The sequence below is a fragment of the Bombina bombina genome, chromosome 9, assembly GCF_027579735.1.
Source record: "Bombina bombina isolate aBomBom1 chromosome 9, aBomBom1.pri, whole genome shotgun sequence".
Classification (NCBI taxonomy): Eukaryota; Metazoa; Chordata; class Amphibia; order Anura; family Bombinatoridae; genus Bombina; species Bombina bombina.
In genome coordinates, this window is record NC_069507.1 from 39,887,797 (window position 1) to 39,909,025 (window position 21,229).

The following is a 21,229-nucleotide window of genomic DNA, read 5'->3' on the forward strand; positions in this document are numbered from 1 at the left end:
AAACTAACCTACACTAAACTACCAATAGCCCTTAAAAGGGCCTTTTGCAGGGCATTGCCCCAAAGAAATCAGCTCTTTAACCTGTAAAAAAAAATACAAACACCCCCCCACTAGTAAAACCCACCACCCACACAACCAACCCCCCAAATAAATCCTAACTAAAAAATCCTAAGCTCTTCATTGTCCTGAAAAGGGCATTTATATGGGCATTGCCCTTAATAGGGCATTTAGCTCTTTTTCCGCCCAAACCCTAATCTAAAAATAAAACCCACCCAATAAACCCTTTAAAAAGCCTAACACTAACCCCCGAAGATCCACTTACAGTTTTTGAAGACCCGAAATCCATCCTCAACGAAGCCGGCAAAATTCCTCAACGAAGCAGCAGAAGTCTTCATCCAACCGGGCAGAAGTCTTTATCCAACCGGGCAGAAGTCTTCATCCAACCGGGCAGAAGTCTTCATCCAGACAGCATCTTCTATCTTCATCCATCCGGCGCTGAGCGGGTCCATCTTCAAGACATCCGGCGTAGAGCATCCTCTTCAATCAACGTCTTCTTGAACAATGAATTCTCCTTTAAATTACGTCATCCAAGATGGCGTCGCTTGAATTCCGATTGGCTGATAGGATTTTTTCACCTTGAATTCTATTGGCTGATGCAATCAGCAAATAGGAATGAGCTTCAATCCTATTGGCTGATCCAATCAGCCAATAGGATTGAGCTTGCATTCTATTGGCTGTTCCAATCAGCCAATAGAATGCGGGCTGATTGCATCAGCCAATAGGATTTTTTCACCTTTAATTCCGATTGACTGATAGAATTCTATCAGCCAATCGGAATTCAAGGGACGCCATCTTGGATGACATAATTTAAAGGAGAATTAATTGTTCAAGAAGACGTTGATTGAAGAGGATGCTCCACGCCGGATGTCTTGAAGATGGACCCGCTCCGCACCGGATGGATGAAGATAGAAGATGCTGTCTGGATGAAGACTTCTGCCCGGTTGGATGAAGACTTCTGCCCAGTTGGATGAAGACTTCTGCTGCTTCGTTGAGGACTTTTGCCGGCTTCGTTGAGGATGGATTTCGGGTCTTCAAAAACTGTAAGTGGATCTTCGGGGGTTAGTGTTAGGCTTTTTAAAGGGTTTATTGGGTGGGTTTTATTTTTAGATTAGGGTTTGGGCGGAAAAAGAGCTAAATGCCATCCAAATGCCCTTTTCAGGGCAATGGGGAGCTTAGGTTTTTTTAGTTAGGATTTTATTTGGGGTGTTGGATGTGTGGGTGGTGGGTTTTACTATTGGGGGGTGTTTGTATTTTTTTTTTTACAGGTAAAAGAGCTCATTTCTTTGGGGCAATGCCCCGCAAAAGGCCCTTTTAAGGGCTATTGGTAGTTTAGTGTAGGCTAGGGTTTTTTATTTTGGGGGGGCTTTTTATTTTGATAGGGCTATTAGATTAGGTGTAATTAGTTTAAATAGCTGATAATTTCTTTTTTTATTTTGTGTAATTTAGTGTTTGTATTTTTTTGTAATTTAGTTAATTGTATTTAATTTATGTAATTGATTTAATTGTAGTGTAAGGTTAGGTGTTAGTGTAAGACAGGTTAGGTTTTATTTTACAGGTAAATTTGTATTTATTTTAGCTAGGTAGTTAGTAAATAGTTAATAACTATTTACTAACTAGTCTACCTAGTTAAAATAAATACAAACTTGCCTGTGAAATAAAAATAAAACCTAAAATAGATACAATGTAACTATTAGTTATATTGTAGCAAGCTTAGGTTTTATTTCACAGGTATTTAGTTTTAAATAGGAATTATTTAGGTATTAATAGAAGGTTTTATTTAGATTTATTGTAATTATGTTAAAGTTAGTGGGTGTTAGGGTTAGGGTTAGACTTAGACTTAGGGTTAGGGGTTAATAACTTCAGTATAGTGGCGGCGACATTGGGGGCAGAAGATTAGGGGTTAATAAAAGTAGGTAGGTGGCGGCGATGTTAGGGGCGGCAGATTAATGGTTAATAAGTGTAATGTAGGTGTCAGCGGTGTCAGGGGCGGCAGATTAGGGGTTAATAACTGTAATGTAGGTGGCGGCGACATTGGGGCGGCAGATTAGGGGTTTATTATTTTAGTGTTTGCGATGCAGGAGGGCCTCGGTTTAGAGGTTAATAGGTAGTTTATGGGTGTTAGTTTACTTTTTAGCACTTTAGTTATGAGTTTTATGTTACAGCTTTGTAGCGTAAAACTCATAACTACTGACTTTCAGTTTACGGTATGGATCTTGTAATTTTAGGGCGTACCACTCACTTTTTGGCCTCCCAGGCAGACTCGTAATACCAGTGCTATGGAAGTCCCATTGAAAAAGGAATTTTTTAAAGCTGCGGTAGTTACGTTGCGTAAAGTGTGCGGTGCCCCTAAACCTGCAAGACTCGTAATACCAGTGGTAGTGAAAAATTGTCTTAACGCTGCTTTTTCACTCATACCGCAAAACTTGTAATCTAGCCGTATGTTAATGAATATTATATATAGCAGCTCTACTTATTAGTAGATATTAATTTTGCTCACTGTTGGTCATAATGTGAACTATACCTAATATATATTTACCATAATACTATCGCTATATTCCTGGAAAAAGCCTGGATAGCGAGTCAATTTTGCCAATGCTCCATGCTAATGAATATTATACACAGTAACGCTACTCATGAGTAGATATTTATTTTAGTCACTCATTATTTGTGGCATAATCTTGTTCTATCTAGTCATTGAATTTTTGTGAAAATAATATACAAGTGTGAACAGCACCAATACTTTCAGACACTATCCTTATATTGATTAACATTTAAGTATTTATCTCTGCTATAATATTAGAATACTTCTGTACAAATTACAACTTACAAGCAGATTTAATTCCTTCATATTGTTTACAATAGTGGATAAGTATTAGCAGCTTTAATTAAGGCACAACTTGGTTAATTATATTAAGCTGATCACCTCTTTGTCCAATACACATAACCAAGAACCGGTGTACTGAGTCCGCAGTTGAGTGCAGCGCTACACACAGTCTTCTTTAAACAACGTTATTCATCTTCACTTTTTATTATAATATAAATCAGTCCGATAATCAATACCAGTAGTGCAGTGTTTTTAATATTTGTTGGGCGGCAAACAGTGCACTTTTTTGCTGTCATCCTAATAGCTACAATAAAGGTTACATTTTAATAATATTGTTATTATAATTTCTACGCTCTCCTTATATTGTGCTCAGAGGCATTTCTCTTTACCCCACCCTGCTCTAAGGGTGGATTTGCATTGAATATTGTATGTTCTATCTGAGTTATAAAAGAAAAAGCTTGGGTTTTATGTCCCTTTAATAATCTGTAAAGTACTGTACTTTAGATGAAGCAATTTAATATCACATTATTTTGCGTTGCATATGTAACAAATCTGTGTTGAACCTGTAACCTTACAAATCAGAATACAATTATAAAAATTCAGTTTTTATTAATTTATAGTGTGAATTTAATAACATCTCTGATATAGCTTTCTATAAAAAAAACATACATATTTGACCCAATTTTTAAAACGTTGAAATATTCCAATAACTGTAATTTGAGTATGAATGAGACAGTGTAAAATGTTACTTAGTGTCTGCCCTTTCTTTATTCTAATGCTGATCTCTTAAGAATATCTGATAGGAATGATACATCTTGTATGTTATGGGACCAATAAAGTGACATAGAAGTGACCTTTTTTATCTGCTACCAGGTTATCAGCCGGTGGAGATGTAAACTTTGTATTTTATTTTACAAAAAACTAAACACAAAGCTAAAATAAATACTGTGTATAATTTACTATTTGTTATAGAACTGATACATTCTTGTTATTGTTTCACTTCTATGTTGCTTTAATAATGTTTGTTACATGTCAATTTGTTATTGTTTCTTTGTAACATATTACAATATGTATGCTGTGCTTTTATTAAAGGGACATGAAACCCAATTTTGTGTTATTTTATAACTTAGACAGATCAGAACATTTTAAACAACTTTTCAATTTACTTCTATTATCAATGTTACTTCATTCTCTTGGTATCCTTTGTTGGAGGAGCAATGTACAACTGGGAACTAGCTGAACACATCAGTAAACCAATGACAAGAGGCATATATGTGCAGTCACCAATAAGCAGCTAGCTCCCAGCTCCTGAGCCTACCTAGGGATGCTGTCAATAATCGATACCAAGAGAACTAAGCAAATTAGAGTATAGAATTAAACTGAATTTTTTTTCAAATTGTATGTTCTATCTGAATAATGAAGGGAAAAAATGTGTTTCACGTTCCATTAACTAGTGTGCCACTAATTTGTTGTTAATTAAAGATGCAATTCCAGTTACTCATGTATAAAACGGTGATGTTAAAGGACCAGTATTCTGTGACAATTTAGATTAAAATCAATTGGCGAACAAATACATATTCTGACACATATTTAAGGGCATGCAATGCAGTTTTGCTGGCATTAATAATAGGTTAGCTACCTCCTCAATGAAATTATGAGAGTAATCTGTAGATTATTCAGACCTCTGTTTATCTTTTATATAGAAAGTTCAAAAGGAGAAAATTGAGTTGTGTGAATCATTAGATTAGATTTTTTTAGTAATTTACTTTCACTCGACTTTAGCCTATTTTTATGACTGGGAAACTAAAGTGACATTTTTTCACAACACATACATATACATACATACATACATACACACACATACTCTCACACATACATATACATATACACATACGCACACATACATATACATACACACACATACTCTCACACATACATATACAGGGAGTGCAGAATTATTAGGCAAGTTGTATTTTTGAGGATTAATTTTATTATTGAACAACAACCATGTTCTCAATGAACCCAAAAAACTCATTAATATCAAAGCTGAATAGTTTTGGAAGTAGTTTTTAGTTTGTTTTTAGTTATAGCTATTTTAGGGGGATATCTGTGTGTGCAGGTGACTATTACTGTGCATAATTATTAGGCAACTTAACAAAAAACAAATATATACCCATTTCAATTATTTATTTTTACCAGTGAAACCAATATAACATCTCAACATTCACAAATATACATTTCTGACATTCAAAAACAAAACAAAAACAAATCAGTGACCAATATAGCCACCTTTCTTTGCAAGGACACTCAAAAGCCTGCCATCCATGGATTCTGTCAGTGTTTTGATCTGTTCACCATCAACATTGCGTGCAGCAGCAACCACAGCCTGCCAGACACTGTTCAGAGAGGTGTACTGTTTGCCCTCCTTGTAAATCTCACATTTGATGATGGACCACAGGTTCTCAATGGGGTTCAGATCAGGTGAACAAGGAGGCCATGTCATTAGATATTCTTCTTTTATACCCTTTCTTGCCAGCCATGCTGTGGAGTACTTGGACGCGTGTGATGGAGCATTGTCCTGCATGAAAATTATGTTTTTCTTGAAGGATGCAGACTTCTTCCTGTACCACTGCTTGAAGAAGGTGTCTTCCAGAAACTGGCAGTAGGACTGGGAGTTGAGCTTGACTCCATCCTCAACCTGAAAAGGCCCCACAAGCTCATCTTTGATGATACCAGCCCAAACCAGTACTCCACCTCCACCTTGCTGGCGTCTGAGTCGGACTGGAGCTCTCTGCCCTTTACCAATCCAGCCACGGGCCCATCCATCTGGCCCATCAAGACTCACTATCATTTCATCAGTCCATAAAACCTTAGAAAAATCAGTCTTGAGATATTTCTTGGCCCAGTCTTGACGTTTCAGCTTGTGTGTCTTGTTCAGTGGTGGTCGTCTTTCAGCCTTTCTTACCTTGGCCATGTCTCTGAGTATTGCACACCTTGTGCTTTTGGGCACTCCAGTGATGTTGCAGCTCTGAAATATGGCCAAACTGGTGGCAAGTGGCATCTTGGCAGCTGCACGCTTGACTTTTCTCAGTTCATGGGCAGTTATTTTGCGCCTTGGTTTTTCCACACGCTTCTTGCGACCCTGTTGACTATTTTGAATGAAACGCTTGATTGTTCGATGATCACGCTTCAGAAGCTTTGCATTTTTAAGAGTGCTGCATCCCTCTGCAAGATATCTCACTATTTTTGACTTTTCTGAGCCTGTCAAGTCCTTCTTTTGACCCATTTTGCCAAAGGAAAGGAAGTTGCCTAATAATTATGCACACCTGATATAGGGTGTTGATGTCTTTAGACCACACCCCTTCTCATTACAGAGATGCACATCACCTAATATGCTTAATTGGTAGTAGGCTTTCGAGCCTATACAGCTTGGAGTAAGACAACATGCATAAAGAGGATGATGTGGTCAAAATACTCATTTGCCTAATAATTCTGCACTCCCTGTACATACACACACACATACTCACACACATATACACATACGCACACATACATATACATACATACATACATACACACACATACACACACATACTCTCACACATATACACATACGCACACATACATATACATACACACACATACTCACACACATATACACATACGCACACATACACACACATACACACACATACTCTCACACATACATTTACATACATTCATACATACACCATACATATACATACATACATACACACACATACTCTCACACATACATATACATACACACACATATACACATACGCACACATACATATACATACACACACACTCACACACACACACATATATACACACACACATACACATATATACACACGCATACACATATATACATACACACATATATACACACATACACATATAAACACACACACATATACATACACATGCACACATATATACACACACACATATACACACACATACATACACACACACACACACACATACACATATATACATACACATACACATATATACATACACACATATATACACACATACACATATAAACACACACACATATACATACACATGCACACATATATACACACACACATATACACACACATATATACACATACACACCCAAACCATAGACACACATACATAAATACATAGAATAATTTAGTTTTTCCAGAAGCAACAAGAAATACAACAATGCATTCTATCAGTTTTCATATAAACTTACATATATAAATCTCTTATCACAAATACATCTCTAGATAATAGAATTTTCCTGACCAAGAAATGCTCTTGATTGATATAACCTGTTCAATAAACAATTAAATGAAAGAATCAATAAGTCCTAGCATATTCTTCTCTTATACAAGTTATAGAGTGATAGTCGTCTAATAATGGTCTGTTTCTAAGGATAGAATGAGGGAAGTCTGTTTCTGCCAGTCTACCACGGTTGGCACTACAACCTTTTCCCATAAATTTGGCACTAATTGTTTTGCACAGTCTATCATGATGTTTATAATCCCACACACATTTATAGTTAGAAGTGGGTTGCATCTTTAAATCTTTAAATATCAATGTTGTCTGTATTGCCTAAAGTCCTGCGTAACATTGCTGTGATCCATCTGCTTGTTCCATGTCTCATGCTGACGCTGTGTCATTTGCAGAGCTCCAACAGTAGCGAACGTCTCTCATCCACAGACCAAACCATTCCCTGGAGCTAAGAACGTGACTCTCGCAGCATCCACTATATCTTCTGCCATTTCTGCACAGTCTAGGTACATTTGCTGTTGTCCCTGTGTGCTGTGTTTTTTGTTCTGCCTAGTGCCGCTCATCTCCATTTATCACCCGCTGATTGTGTAACACACTCATATAATAAGAATCATTTTATTTTAGACTTTACATTTAAAATGGCATTGTTATAGCTATATTCATTTAAAATTACTTTTTGGACTTTTATCCATATGAAAGAGTAATTTTTAAACTTATTTTTATTTCCTGAATAAATATGAAGTAAAGGCTGCTTAAATTTCAACTTAACAGACCAGTATCAGTTGCTCATTAACATATAGGTACTTTCTACTAATTCTCAATGAGATTTAGTAGGAAGTATCTATTAACCAATGAGCATTAATGAGAAGTAGCTATCAGCAAATGAGCATTAGTAGAAAGTGTCTATCAGCCAATGCGCACTAATGAAAAGTGCCATCAGCAAATGAGCATAAATAGAAAGTCTCAATCAGCCAATGAGCATCAGCAGAGAGTGCTTATCAGCAAATGAAGAGTCTATTAACAAATGAGTATTAGTAGAAAGTGCTTATCAGCCGATAAGTATTAGCAGAAAGTAACTATCAACCAATTAGCATTAGTAGAAAATGTCTGTCAGCCAATGAGCATTATCAGGAAGTGCCTATGAGCCAATGAGCATTATCAGGAAGTGCCTATGAGCCAATGAGCATTAGAATCAAGTGTTTAGCAGCCAATGAGCATTAGCAGGAAGTACTTATTAGCCAAATAGTATTAGTAGGAAGTGTATATCAGCCAATAAGTATTAGCAGGAAGTGCTTATAAGCCAATTAGTATTAGTAGGAAGTACCTATCAGCTAATAAGCATTAGTAGGAAGTGCCTATCGACCAATTAGCATTAGTAGGAAGTACTTATCAGTCAATTAGAATTAATAGGAAGTGTCTATCAGCCAATCAGCATTAGCAGGAAGTGCCTATCAGCAAATTAGCATTAGTAGGAAGTACTTATCAGCCAATTAGCATAAGTAGGAAGTGCCTTTAAGCCAATTAGCATTAGAAGTGTCTATCAGCCAATGAGTATTAGTAGGAAGTGTCTTTCAACCAAATAGCATTAGTAGGAAGTGTCTATCAGCCAATTAGTATTAGTAGGAAGTGTCTATCAGCCAATTAGTATTAGTAGGAAGTACACAATTTATACAGCTGAATAAGTTAAATTTAAACAGCATTTACATCACATTTAATCATGTAAAAAAACATAAAATAGTCCCTTTAACCTTTTTTCATACAAACATAGTTAACACGATTAGTAACTGCTCTTTTATTAAGTTCAAAGCCCATTTAATTTAGACGGTACACTTCCTTATCATTGTATAAATATCCTTCATCTGTGAGACACTTATTTAATTTACCTTATAATTTGTCATTAACTGAACACAACAGAATCTTAATAATAATGCTGATTACAAAATGGACACATTTTGGGCTTATTCCTCCATCTGGTAAATGCAAAATAATATCATAACACTGTTTTTGTACATAACTATGCTGAAGTCCCTTTAATTCCTAAAGGATTTTGTAGGCTTAATACTTTTACAGGTTTCTCCAGATGCAGAGAAAGAAAAAAAACTCTGGCGGAAATTGGATAACAAGTTTCTTCTATTTTTTTATGCATTTCATCACATTATTTAACTCAAAGTTGATTTCCTTCTATTTTACAGGTTTAGTTTTCATAACACATATTTATTCATATTTGTTTGCCTTAACAGCTGTTCTATGGGATTAAATTGTATCCAGATAAGTAATATACCTGTTTTAATCATTAGTGTAAAAACAATTTAAAAGATGAAAGACTAATCACAAAAAAGAAAACCCGGTACTGTCTAGTGCCACTGCCACCCCTAGTATAGAGTATGTTCATATCAGCCAATCGGGTGGAACTTATATGTATGTTTTCCTTTGAGTTTGTTAAACCTTTAAGAAGACTTAAAGGGACACTGAACCTAAAATTTTTCTTTTGTGATTCAGATAGAGCATGCAATTTTAAGCAACTTTCTAATTTACTCCTATTATCAATGTTTCTTCGTTCTCTTGCTAGCTTTAAAAAAAAAAGAAGGCATCTAAGCTTTTTTCTTGGTTCAGAACTCTGGACAGCTGAATTTATCCACCAATCAGCAAGGACAACCTAGGTTGTTCACCAAAAATGGGCCGGCATCTAAATTTACATTCTTGCATTTCAAATAAAGATACCAAGAGAATAAGGAACATTTGATAATAGGAGTAAATTACAAAGTTGCTTAAAATTTCATGCTCTAACTGAATCACAAAAGAAAAAATTTGTGTACAGTGTCCCTTTAATAACAAAAGGCAGAAGGTGCACATTTTAATTTTTTTTTAATTTTTTTTTGTTATGACCATTTATATACTTTAAATATTATATCATTTCGTCACCACATTAATACAAAAAGTGAAGTTCATTCCAATTCTTTTTTTAAAGGAACATGAAACCCAAAATGTATCTTTCAAGCTTCAAATAGAAAATATAATTTTAAACAATTTTGCAATTTACATATTATCTCATTTGCTTCATTCTGTTAGTATCTTTTGTTGAAGGAGCAGCAATGCACTACTGGGAGCTAGCTGAATGCACTAGGGGAGCAAATAACATAAGGCATATATGTGGAACAGCTCCTGGTACTATCTAGGTATCACTTTTCAACAAATTAGATCATAGAAGTAAATTGTAAGGTTGTTTAAAATCACATGCTCTATCTGAATAATGAAAGAAAAAAAAGCTGGGTGTCATGTCCCTTTAAGTTACAATGAAATAAGATTCTCTTGTGAGAAGTGCAATTAGTGTTCTCCTGTTTACCGCTTTGTGACGGAATAATAGTGTTTACATCAGTACAAAGTTCTGATGTAAACACTATTTGTAAAAATTAAATCAAACAATCGTCAATTCGATCGTGGGATTTCAAGGCTGTGATTGGATCATGGAGGACTGTTTAAACTGCTAGACACGCCCCCAGGTTGATCCTTGCCTTCATCAATGGGGGCAGCTGCAGGACGCCGTATATGGTAGGACGTTACATTCCGCCCTAACGGCGTAAAGTGGTTAAGGCCGGTCATTACAACTTAAAAAAAAACATTTGGGTGGAAATAAGTTGATTATTAAGTTAACCAAACTGGATTAGCAGTCACTCTCCGGCAGCATATTGGTTAAGCAGAAGGGCGAGATTATAAATGGAGCGTTAGTTAATGCTCCCGCCCGTGCGCGAACTCCGCTAGAAGTAAGCTGTTAGCGCACCACTTGTAATCTGGCTCTAAGATTGTTATCTTTAGGTACTTCTCGATATTATATAATAAGATTAAAAATGTAATTAGATACAGTGTTTTGTTTCTTTTATCAACAGTTTCATCACAATTTTATTAACAATGGTAGACATTACTACACATACACTATAAACATTTATTGTACAACATACACATCTGCAGAGAAATTACAGTACAATAATCAAGCGCCAAATTTCAAATCTTGTTTGCACTTTTATAAATCAGAAATCAGTAAGTTGTGATCTTTGAAAAGGTGTTGGTATACTCTCAGCTATCCCAGTATGGCACATCACAAGTTGTAAATCATTTCTTTATATAATTTAATACAATTAGCTATGAGTATAGATTATGGTGAGTCTCAGTAGACAGTCATATTACTGAAGTGTTGCAGGAGATACATATTCAGCTCATGTGCAGGGATTAAACATATAGTCAGTAAAGGGAATTTGTTTAAAAAAATGTTCTACTGAAATAAGGCAGTCTATTTTTACCAGGGGCATATTTTGGCCTAGGCAAACAAGGCACTTGCCTAGGGTGGCAGATATGGAGGGGAAGCACTTTTTTGGTCTCACTACACACAATCACTGCACTACACATGCACACTGCACTACACACACATACTACACACACACTCGCCATATATACACACACTGAGTCACCATATACACACACTTCAACATGAACTTTTACTTTAGAAATGCCATGAAAAAAAAAGTCATGTTACACCCTCACCAAAAAATATTACAGCCAAAAAAGGCCTAAAACCTGGGGGGCGGAGCTTTCTAGAGCAGCATAAAACCTAATTACACCACTGATTTTTATCCTAGGATATTTCTTGCAGTTTTAATTATAGTGAATATGCTGGGCCCATACAAAATAGTGGAATAGAATATCACTGTCCGCCAAAGAGCTGCAATGCACTGCAATATGCTGCAACTCTCTTTAGCAGCGGCACGGTTGTCACAATTAAACGTTCATGATTCAGATAGAGAACAATTTAAAACAAAAGATTCCTGCTTTACTTATGTTGTCAAATGTAGTTAGTTCTTTTGGCCTTCTTTAATGGTCTCCTTTGATGAAATTTAGCTAATTTCCCTGAGAGCATACTGCGGTAGGCTCAGGTATGCACTCTTCTCTTGATCACAAGAACCTACCATTCAACAAAGGATATCAAGAACATTTTATTGCATGCTCTATATGAATCATGACAGTTGTATTTTTGACTTCTTTGTAATTCTATTTTGTTGTGGATTAATACAAATTCTTTAAAAAAATCCAGCTTGGTGATAATGAGAAGCTTCAAGAACCTTAGTTTGAGCTACAATCAAAATTAGGTCAAAAACAAAGAAACAATTGCTGACAATCTTTTTTTTTTTTCTTCTTCTCTAACTTTTTTTCCTTCAACAAGTAGACATAAATATAAATCAGCTATGCTGCCACCAGCTTTGGAAGCACTATATATTTCTCCTATATTCACTACATCACCTCTACTCAAGAAAAGAAACATACCCAAAAGAACTGGGCTCTCATTTCGTCCAAGAAACGTATTTCAGAGGTACCACTAGCAGCTGGCTAGACATTAACCATTCCTTTAGTGCTATTGGTTAAGAGCTTTGCAAAAACATTTAGCACTAAAGAGGTTGGAGTGAGATACATAGTCCCACACAGCTTGTGTGTTCCTGGTGCCATTTTTGGAAGTGACGTTGACTAAGCTTGCTTTATTGTTAGCTAACAAGAAGCTTCTGGTGTTGTTTTATCTATCAAATAATTTCCATCCCATTTTGTTCCAAACCACATTTCAAAAACTTAACACCACTATGAAACACTGGGCATTTTTCTTCATTGGCAGGAAAACTGTAGGACTATGGTGATTGACCAATGTAAATATTCCAAAACCCTCCACCGTAAGCTTTATATTATACAGCAATCATTAGTACCCTGATTAAACCTGATTTTATATTTATTTGACATAATACAGCTCAGAGTACAATACTTTAGTAGCTACTTGCAGTAGCAAAGTTATACAACTACTATAAAATCTAGATTCATGAACAGAGTACTGGGATACAGTGTTTTAAATGGCTGTTAAAATAAATCAAATTCAGATATTTTTATAATAACTTGAAATGGCTCTGATGTTCCAATGCACAGTATTTTCATTGTAAGAGAGGCAATAGAGGAGGAGATTCAGCAGCAGACAATGTGCGAAACACAAGAAATGTAAAGTATAAAAACTGAGAGTGTTTAGTTTACAAAGCTGTTACACCTTATATTAAAGGGATATTAGACAGTATGTGGGTAAGGTTGAAGTTTACTCTCATCTTCTGTTTTTCCCTTTAGATGGTTCTTTTGAGTTCTGGCCACCAAAACGCACATTTTTATTTACTGGGGCCACAAAAATTATGGCACACAGTTTTAGTTCTAATTTTTTCCAGGGGCCACAAAAACTAGTGCAGAGGGCTGCATGGGGCCCTTGGGTCGCCACTTGGCCATCCCTGGTTTAGATCATCCAACATGTTTCATGTTATAAACACACAACTGGACAGCAGGACTATTTTTCTCATGCAATATAAATGCATTGTATCTAATGTGTAAACAGATAACGTTCCAGTAAACAGACCTTTATCATGTTTAATGTGACAAGTATAAGGTCTGCTGACTGAAATGTTGTCCATTTGCACTTAGGGTGCAATAAAAAAAAATTTGAATGAGAAAGAGGATAGCTGCTGCGTATTTTAGTGTTTGCAGCTATTGGGCAATTGTGCAGGTCAGTGGCAGCTTTGCAGTCATCCTTACTACACAGGTGCCGGATATGTCAGCTATCTATGTTTCATGTTATACAAGCAAGTCTGCAGAGATAGATCATTTTGAGCTAATTCACCAATTTCATTGCCACTGGCAAGACTGGTCAAACTCTAAAACACATCTTAAAACAAAAACTAGTGAAATCACAAAACAATCAGATGATGTGAAATAATTGAGAATCTCAAAGGGACACTAAACACTAAATATATTTCATGCATCTCTCTCTAATCATAGGTGCTACCAATTTGGAACTTAGATTACACAGCAGGTATCTGAAGGAGAGTTACTGCACATGTACAAACACATCAGCACTGGAATGCAGTGAAAGTCAGTTTCCAATATGGCGGCATCCATGACTACAGAGAGACAGGAAATAACCTCAATACTAGGCTTATAAAATGTAGTTTGTGTTTAATGTCCAAGTGAATACCCTATTACTTTGCATTGGCTAAACAAGACCAAAAAATAACCTAATAGTTGGAAGAACCTTTTTTACTTTTGGATTTGTTAAAGGGACTTTGGACTATACAGGGAGTGCAGAATTATTAGGCAATTTGTATTTTTGAGGATTAATTTTATTATTGAACAACAACCATGTTCTCAATGAACCCAAAAAACTCATTAATATCAAACTGAATATTTTTGGAAGTAGTTTTTAGTTTGTTTTTAGTTTTAGCTATTTTAGGGGGATATCTGTGTGTGCAGGTGACTATTACTGTGCATAATTATTAGGCAACTTAACAAAAAACAAATATATACCCATTTCAATTATTTATTTTTACCAGTGAAACCAATATAACATCTCAACATTCACAAATATACATTTCTGACATTCAAAAACAAAACAAAAACAAATCAGTGACCAATATAGCCACCTTTCTTTGCAAGGACACTCAAAAGCCTGCCATCCATGGATTCTGTCAGTGTTTTGATCTGTTCACCATCAACATTGCGTGCAGCAGCAACCACAGCCTCCCAGACACTGTTCAGAGAGGTGTACTGTTTTCTCTCCTTGTAAATCTCACATTTGATGATGGACCACAGGTTCTCAATGGGGTTCAGATCAGGTGAACAAGGAGGCCATATCATTAGATTTTCTTCTTTTATACCCTTTCTTGCCAGCCACGCTGTGAAGTACTTGGACGCGTGTGATGGAGCATTGTCCTGCATGAAAATCATGTTTTTCTTGAAGGATGCAGACTTCTTCCTGTACCACTGCTTGAAGAAGGTGTCTTCCAGAAACTGGCAGTAGGACTGGGAGTTGAGCTTGACTCCATCCTCAACCCGAAAAGGCCCCACAAGCTCATCTTTGATGATACCAGCCCAAACCAGTACTCCACCTCCACCTTGCTGGCCTCTGAGTCGGACTGGAGCTCTCTGCCCTTTACCAATCCAGCCACGGGCCCATCCATCTGGCCCATCAAGACTCACTCTCATTTCATCAGTCCATAAAACCTTAGAAAAATCAGTCTTGAGATATTTCTTGGCCCAGTCTTGACGTTTCAGCTTGTGTGTCTTGTTCAGTGGTGGTCGTCTTTCAGCCTTTCTTACCTTGGCCATGTCTCTGAGTATTGCACACCTTGTGCTTTTGGGCACTCCAGTGATGTTGCAGCTCTGAAATATGGCCAAACTGGTGGCAAGTGGCATCTTGGTAGCTGCACGCTTGACTTTTCTCAGTTCATGGGCAGTTATTTTGCGCCTTGGTTTTTCCACACGCTTCTTGCGACCCTGTTGACTATTTTGAATGAAAGGCTTGATTGTTCGATGATCACGCTTCAGAAGCTTTGAAATTTTAAGAGTGCTGCATCCCTCTGCAAGATATCTCACTATTTTTGACTTTTCTGAGCCTGTCAAGTCCTTCTTTTGACCCATTTTGCCAAAGGAAAGGAAGTTGCCTAATAATTATGCACACCTGATATAGGGTGTTGATGTCCTTAGACCACACCCCTTCTCATTACAGAGATGCACATCACCTAATATGCTTAATTGGTAGTAGGCTTTCGAGCCTATACAGCTTGGAGTAAGACAACATGCATAAAGAGGATGATGTGGTCAAAATACTCATTTGCCTAATAATTCTGCACTCCCTGTAACTGTTTAATGTGGTTCTTTCACATGTTTTGTTGTTTTATCCTTAAATCATCTTGCCTTTTATATATTGCAAGATAGATAGAAGATAGAGTTAATGTAACATAAGAAGTAATTAATTGCTTTAAACAGAAGTGTTTTCATAGTAAGGGTACTAATATCTTCAGATTTGTTTAGTCTGCAAGGTATGCAATTCAGTAGGTTATTTGACATTATTTATGATTTATATTTTATATACTCAAGTAACTGTTCCACTATGTACCTTAACAGATAGTTTGGATAGTTTGGACTTTGTCCTGATCAAAAAGCAATATAAAGCCAAAAGTATTTTGGCTATTATCAAAAGAAAAATATGAGCCAAATATCAAAAAAACTCAATGGTATATTGTGACTTATAAACTATTTATAAAGAAATATGCACGTTACACTGGACATAAATTATTCTATCATATATTCAAAATAGTCTTTGATTTATATATGCAAAAATAAAACTGTAAAACAAATAAATATTATCTACAGTACATCAGTCAAAATTAATAGAAAAGATCTTAAGAATGGTAGACAATGGAACATATGTAAACAAGAATTATGTAGAAGAAGAAATAAAGCCAATATTAAAATTAAAATATCTGAAATATATGAAAGAATCTGACAGCAGTGTTGCAGTTTAGAGTGTAGCTTTATATTTTGAAATCTTTTGTAATGTTTAAAGGAATAGTCTAGTCAAAAATAACTTTCATGATTCAGATAGAGGGGCCTATTTATCAAAGGTCTTGCGGACCTGATCCGACAGTGTGGATCAGGTCCGCAAGACCTCGCTGAATGCGGAGAGCAATACGCTCTCCGTATTCAGCATTGCACCAGCAGCTCACAAGAGCTGCTGGTGCAATGCCGCCCCCTGCAGACTCGCAGCCAATGGGCCGCCAGCAGGGAGGTGTCAATCAACCCGATCGTACTCGATTGGGTTGAATTGTGGCGAAACCTGTCCGCCTGCTCAGAGCAGGCAGACAGGGTTATGGAGCAGCGGTCTTTAGACCGCTGCTTCATAACTGCTGTTTCTGGCGAGTCTGAAGACTCGCCAGAAACACGGGCCCTCAAGCTCCATACGGAGCTTGATAAATGGGCCTCAGAGCATGCAATTTTAAGCAACTCTCTAATTTACTCCTATTATCAATTGTTCTTCGTTATCTTGCTATCTTTATTTGAAAAAGCAGAAATGTACGCATAGGAGCCAGCCCATTTTTGGTTCAGCACCTGGGTAGCCCTTTCTGATTGGAATTTAAATGTAGCCACCAATCGGCAAGCGCTACCCAGGTGCTGAACAAAAAATGGGCTGGCTTGTAAGCTTACATTCAAATAAAGATAGCAAGAGAACAAAGAAAAATGTGTAATAGGGGTAAATTAGAAAGTTGCTTAAAATTGCATGCTCTATCTCAATCATGAAAGTTTAATTTTGACTAGACTATCCCTTTAAGGAGTTTGCAGCAAATTATGATATACCTGTAATTATATATTGTTTTCCATTAGTAAATACAGTGATGCACACAATCTCACTAGCTTACGAAATGTAGATTCCAACTTTATGATTTAGTTATGATTAAACTTTGGTCTTAACTGTAAATGCATTATGTTGTACCCTCATTATATTTAATTATATACTATAAACAAACATGCTTAAATTGCCAACACAATTGTTTGTTTGTATCTCCGTGAATTTGGGGGAAGGAAAACTGATACCTACATTGGCTTCATTGTTTGTATTTTTTGTGCACATAGTCATTTTTTCAGCTTTCTTTATTAGCCAAGGGACTTATTTGGTTTGGTTTTCAGTTTTATTACCATAAATAATTCATGAATAATGTTTTTTTTATTCTTCTCATTATCCAGATGAAAGTGGGAACAGAAAAAATGTTTTAACTGCAATAGGCTAAACACAACTTTCTACTATGGGTCCAATGATCTAAAAGTCTGTGGATTGGTGAGATTTATTAAAGAATGCTCGCCAGTCCTTCTCTATTTCCCTGGTAGAATGCTCTAAAGCCACTTTTTACTATGAAAACAGGGTGTTTCGCTAAGTGCACTATAAAATTTATATTTTAAGCACCCTACAAAACAAATCATTTAAATGATTTAAACAAAAATAAGCAGTGAACAATTGTATTGATAAGGTGCAACGAAAATTGTAACAAAATTATTCACCAGAAATCGTATTTTTTCCAAAATGTAACATTTGTAGGTAATTTACACAGGAATAAATCATATTAACTATGCACAGTGTAAATCATAATTTAAGTACACCGGATGCGCAAAATAAATCAATAAATTTGTACTTAACCGTACAAAATACAAAGCGTAATTGTTGTTGGTCTGAACATGGGCGTATATGAAATTGTCTCTCTGATCCCAGCATAATTCTGTGAAGATTTTTGCACTACAGATCTCACAGCTTTTCTCAAAACACTGAAAATACTTATAACCCTAATAGAAAAACAAATGGATATGAAAACATAGGCGATTTGTAAGATGCTGTATGCAGAAAGCAGCGTAATGTGATTTATATTGGCTGCAGGATTTAATTTTTAATGTGCGCCCCCTGCTCACTGCTAACTTAGCTCTACATCTCAATTCTCACTCCAGAAGCTATAGAGTTCAGGAGGAAATGGTTCACTTAAAGTGATGGTAAACTCTCCCCTTTTTAAAATCAGATCTGGAATGTAAGCGCTATTTTAGGAGTTTTATTCATCATGTGCAATGAAGATGCGCTATAACTTAGTTATTAATATAGATATGAAATTCAAATACCCCACGTTACACCACCCACTTCAAAAGTCAATTTTCCTGTCAGCTAAATGATTGAATTACTCTCCAATCAATGCTCTAGCTACAACAAAAGTGCCATATGGGGAGAGCGCTGATTGGACAACAATTCAATCTGTTAGCTCACAGAAAATGTTACTTTTGAAGTGGGCGGAGGAGCATGCAGTATTTGAATTTCATATCTATAATAAAAAGTAAGTTATAGCGCATCTTCATTACAGCTAATGAATTAAACTCCATCTAAAATAGCACTTACATTCCAGATCTGATTTTAAAAAGGGGAGAGTTTACCATCACTTTAAGCTTCACATAGACACAAAGGGTTTTTGTTTTTTACATTCGCTTCCAATTAGAATTTAGTACTTTACCTTTAGGCACTCAGCCTTGTAATATCTATTTTATCTTGGAGTAGAAGAATGTCAGCTTGTGAACTTGTTTCCTAAACTATTCTAAAAAACAATAAAGGGCAAATGTTAAGAAAACATTATGGTTCAATGATACATTTAAACTTTTAGATTTTGTCAAGAATTCCAGCTGTATTTAACATTTAACTGTGTGTTTTTGGTGATGTTTGTATGATTTTACACTATATTATCTACAACCAACTGTGGGTAGCTGTATCCCAAACCCATTGTAACAACACTTGTAACACAGACAACATTTCTTTTCCATTTTCTAGCCATCAGCAACAAGCTTCATTTTCTTCCAGCTACCAGTCAAAACTGAGGTACTGATGACCACCTGAGTATGTGTAATTAGTACAAGAAAATCTAACAGATCTGTCACTAAGAGAGTCTGATTCTGTATGGTATAAACCCAAAACTCAACTCATGATGACTTGCTGGATAATGCTGTATGTTTACTGATGTACAGATGTAGCCAACATCATCACACATCTGGCTTGTGCACTGCTGTGTGCTGATCAAGCTACAAAGCAAATCTGCAACTGCTTTACACAGTGTCAATGTAAGTAGCAAGTAGAATGATCTGTCATAAAGGTGAAGACATTGCCATTGAGATCTGATGTGATGGCCAACAAAGTCCAAATCGTTTAGATAGGATTGAGCAGAATTTAAAGGGACAGTCAACACCCAAATTGTTATTGTTTAAAAATATAGATAATGTCTTTACTACCCATTCCCCAACTTTGCACAACCAACATTGTTATATTAATAGACTTTATAACATTTAAACCTCTAAATCTCTGCCTGTTTCTAAGCCACTACAGACAGCCTCTTATCACATGCTTTTTATTAGCTTTTCACAAGAGACTGCTAGTTCATGTGGGCCATATAGATAATATTGTGCTCACTCCCGAGATGTTTTTATAGTCCCTTAGCTCACATAACTTCACATTTGCTAATGGTGTAAAAGCAGTGCCCTGATGAGTATAGACATAGGAAGGCAGAAAACAGAATAAGGGTTTTAACTGTAAGTCTGAAGGAATGAGTAGAGAAGGAACTGGTGGACAAAGAATGGACAATGATATGGTAAGCAGAGAAATAAATGGATAACAAAAGATAAATGGATAAAGTTAAAAAAATGATTATAAGACATCAGGAGAAATGAACAAAAAAATCAGAAAGGAAAGAGAAAAAACAAGACAGAAGTGTATTTAGCTAGAATAAAAATGTGGTGCGTGACACCTCATTGTGATAATATTGGCAGCATCTGTATACTCAAGTGCATGGGAATGAACGCATTGTTACCCAAACATTATCTATGGAAAAGATCTGAATAATGGTTGTCTGTTTACCAGGTTAGTTAATGTCCTACACTAACAATGTCAAGAAGAACTTTATTTTAATTATCAAGATAGACAAAATGTAAACATATAGGGCTAGATTACAAGTGGTGAGCTAATGTATGTGCATGAGCGCAACAGAAAGAGCGCTCGTCTTACAAGTTGAAAGTAAATATGATTGCAAAAAGGGTAGTGCGTAAAAAACGTTGCACTAAACACAACATAGATAAAGTTACACTCATATAGACACTAGCTGATAAAAAATTATTTATAAAAATATTTAAATAGATAAATTATAATTGCCCAAAGGTATTTGGTATATGACAAGGTGTTTGACTGCAAAGGGCTATATTGTATATATACATACATATACATGTCTAAATATGTGTATGTATGCATTTATATATATATTATATATAAGTTTATATATATATATAAGTAACAAAATCTTGCACTCGCTGGTCTTATTTCAAAACACACTTTACTGTAACGTTTCGGAGACAGAGTATCCTGGTCTGAGGAAGGGGATACTCTGTCTCCGAAACGTTACAGTAAAGTGTGTTTTGAAATAAGACCAGCAAGTGCAAGCTTTTGTTACTTGTATTCAATTTGTTACTAGTACCCTGGCTACCTGGCTTTTGCAAGTGAGAGTGCTCTCCTGTGTGTTTATATATATATATATATATATATATATATATATGTATGTGTTTAACTGTATATTTACAGTTTATATTTAACATTTCAATGCTCTTCACATACAAGAATATGTTATTTTTATTGTAATTACATAT

General features: G+C 35.9%; 1 protein-coding gene across 2 annotated transcripts in view; it reads left to right on the forward strand.

The window, feature by feature from the left end:
- Nucleotides 1–21,229, forward strand: part of LOC128639840 (LIM domain-binding protein 3-like) — an 84,570-nt gene that overhangs the window by 12,604 nt on the left and 50,737 nt on the right. For both annotated transcript variants that reach the window (XM_053692044.1, XM_053692043.1), the window contains exons 3-4: nucleotides 7,576–7,686; nucleotides 19,374–19,421. In XM_053692044.1, the coding sequence (XP_053548019.1) occupies nucleotides 7,576–7,686; nucleotides 19,374–19,421 (159 nt within the window). The remainder of the gene's footprint in view (nucleotides 1–7,575; nucleotides 7,687–19,373; nucleotides 19,422–21,229) is intronic.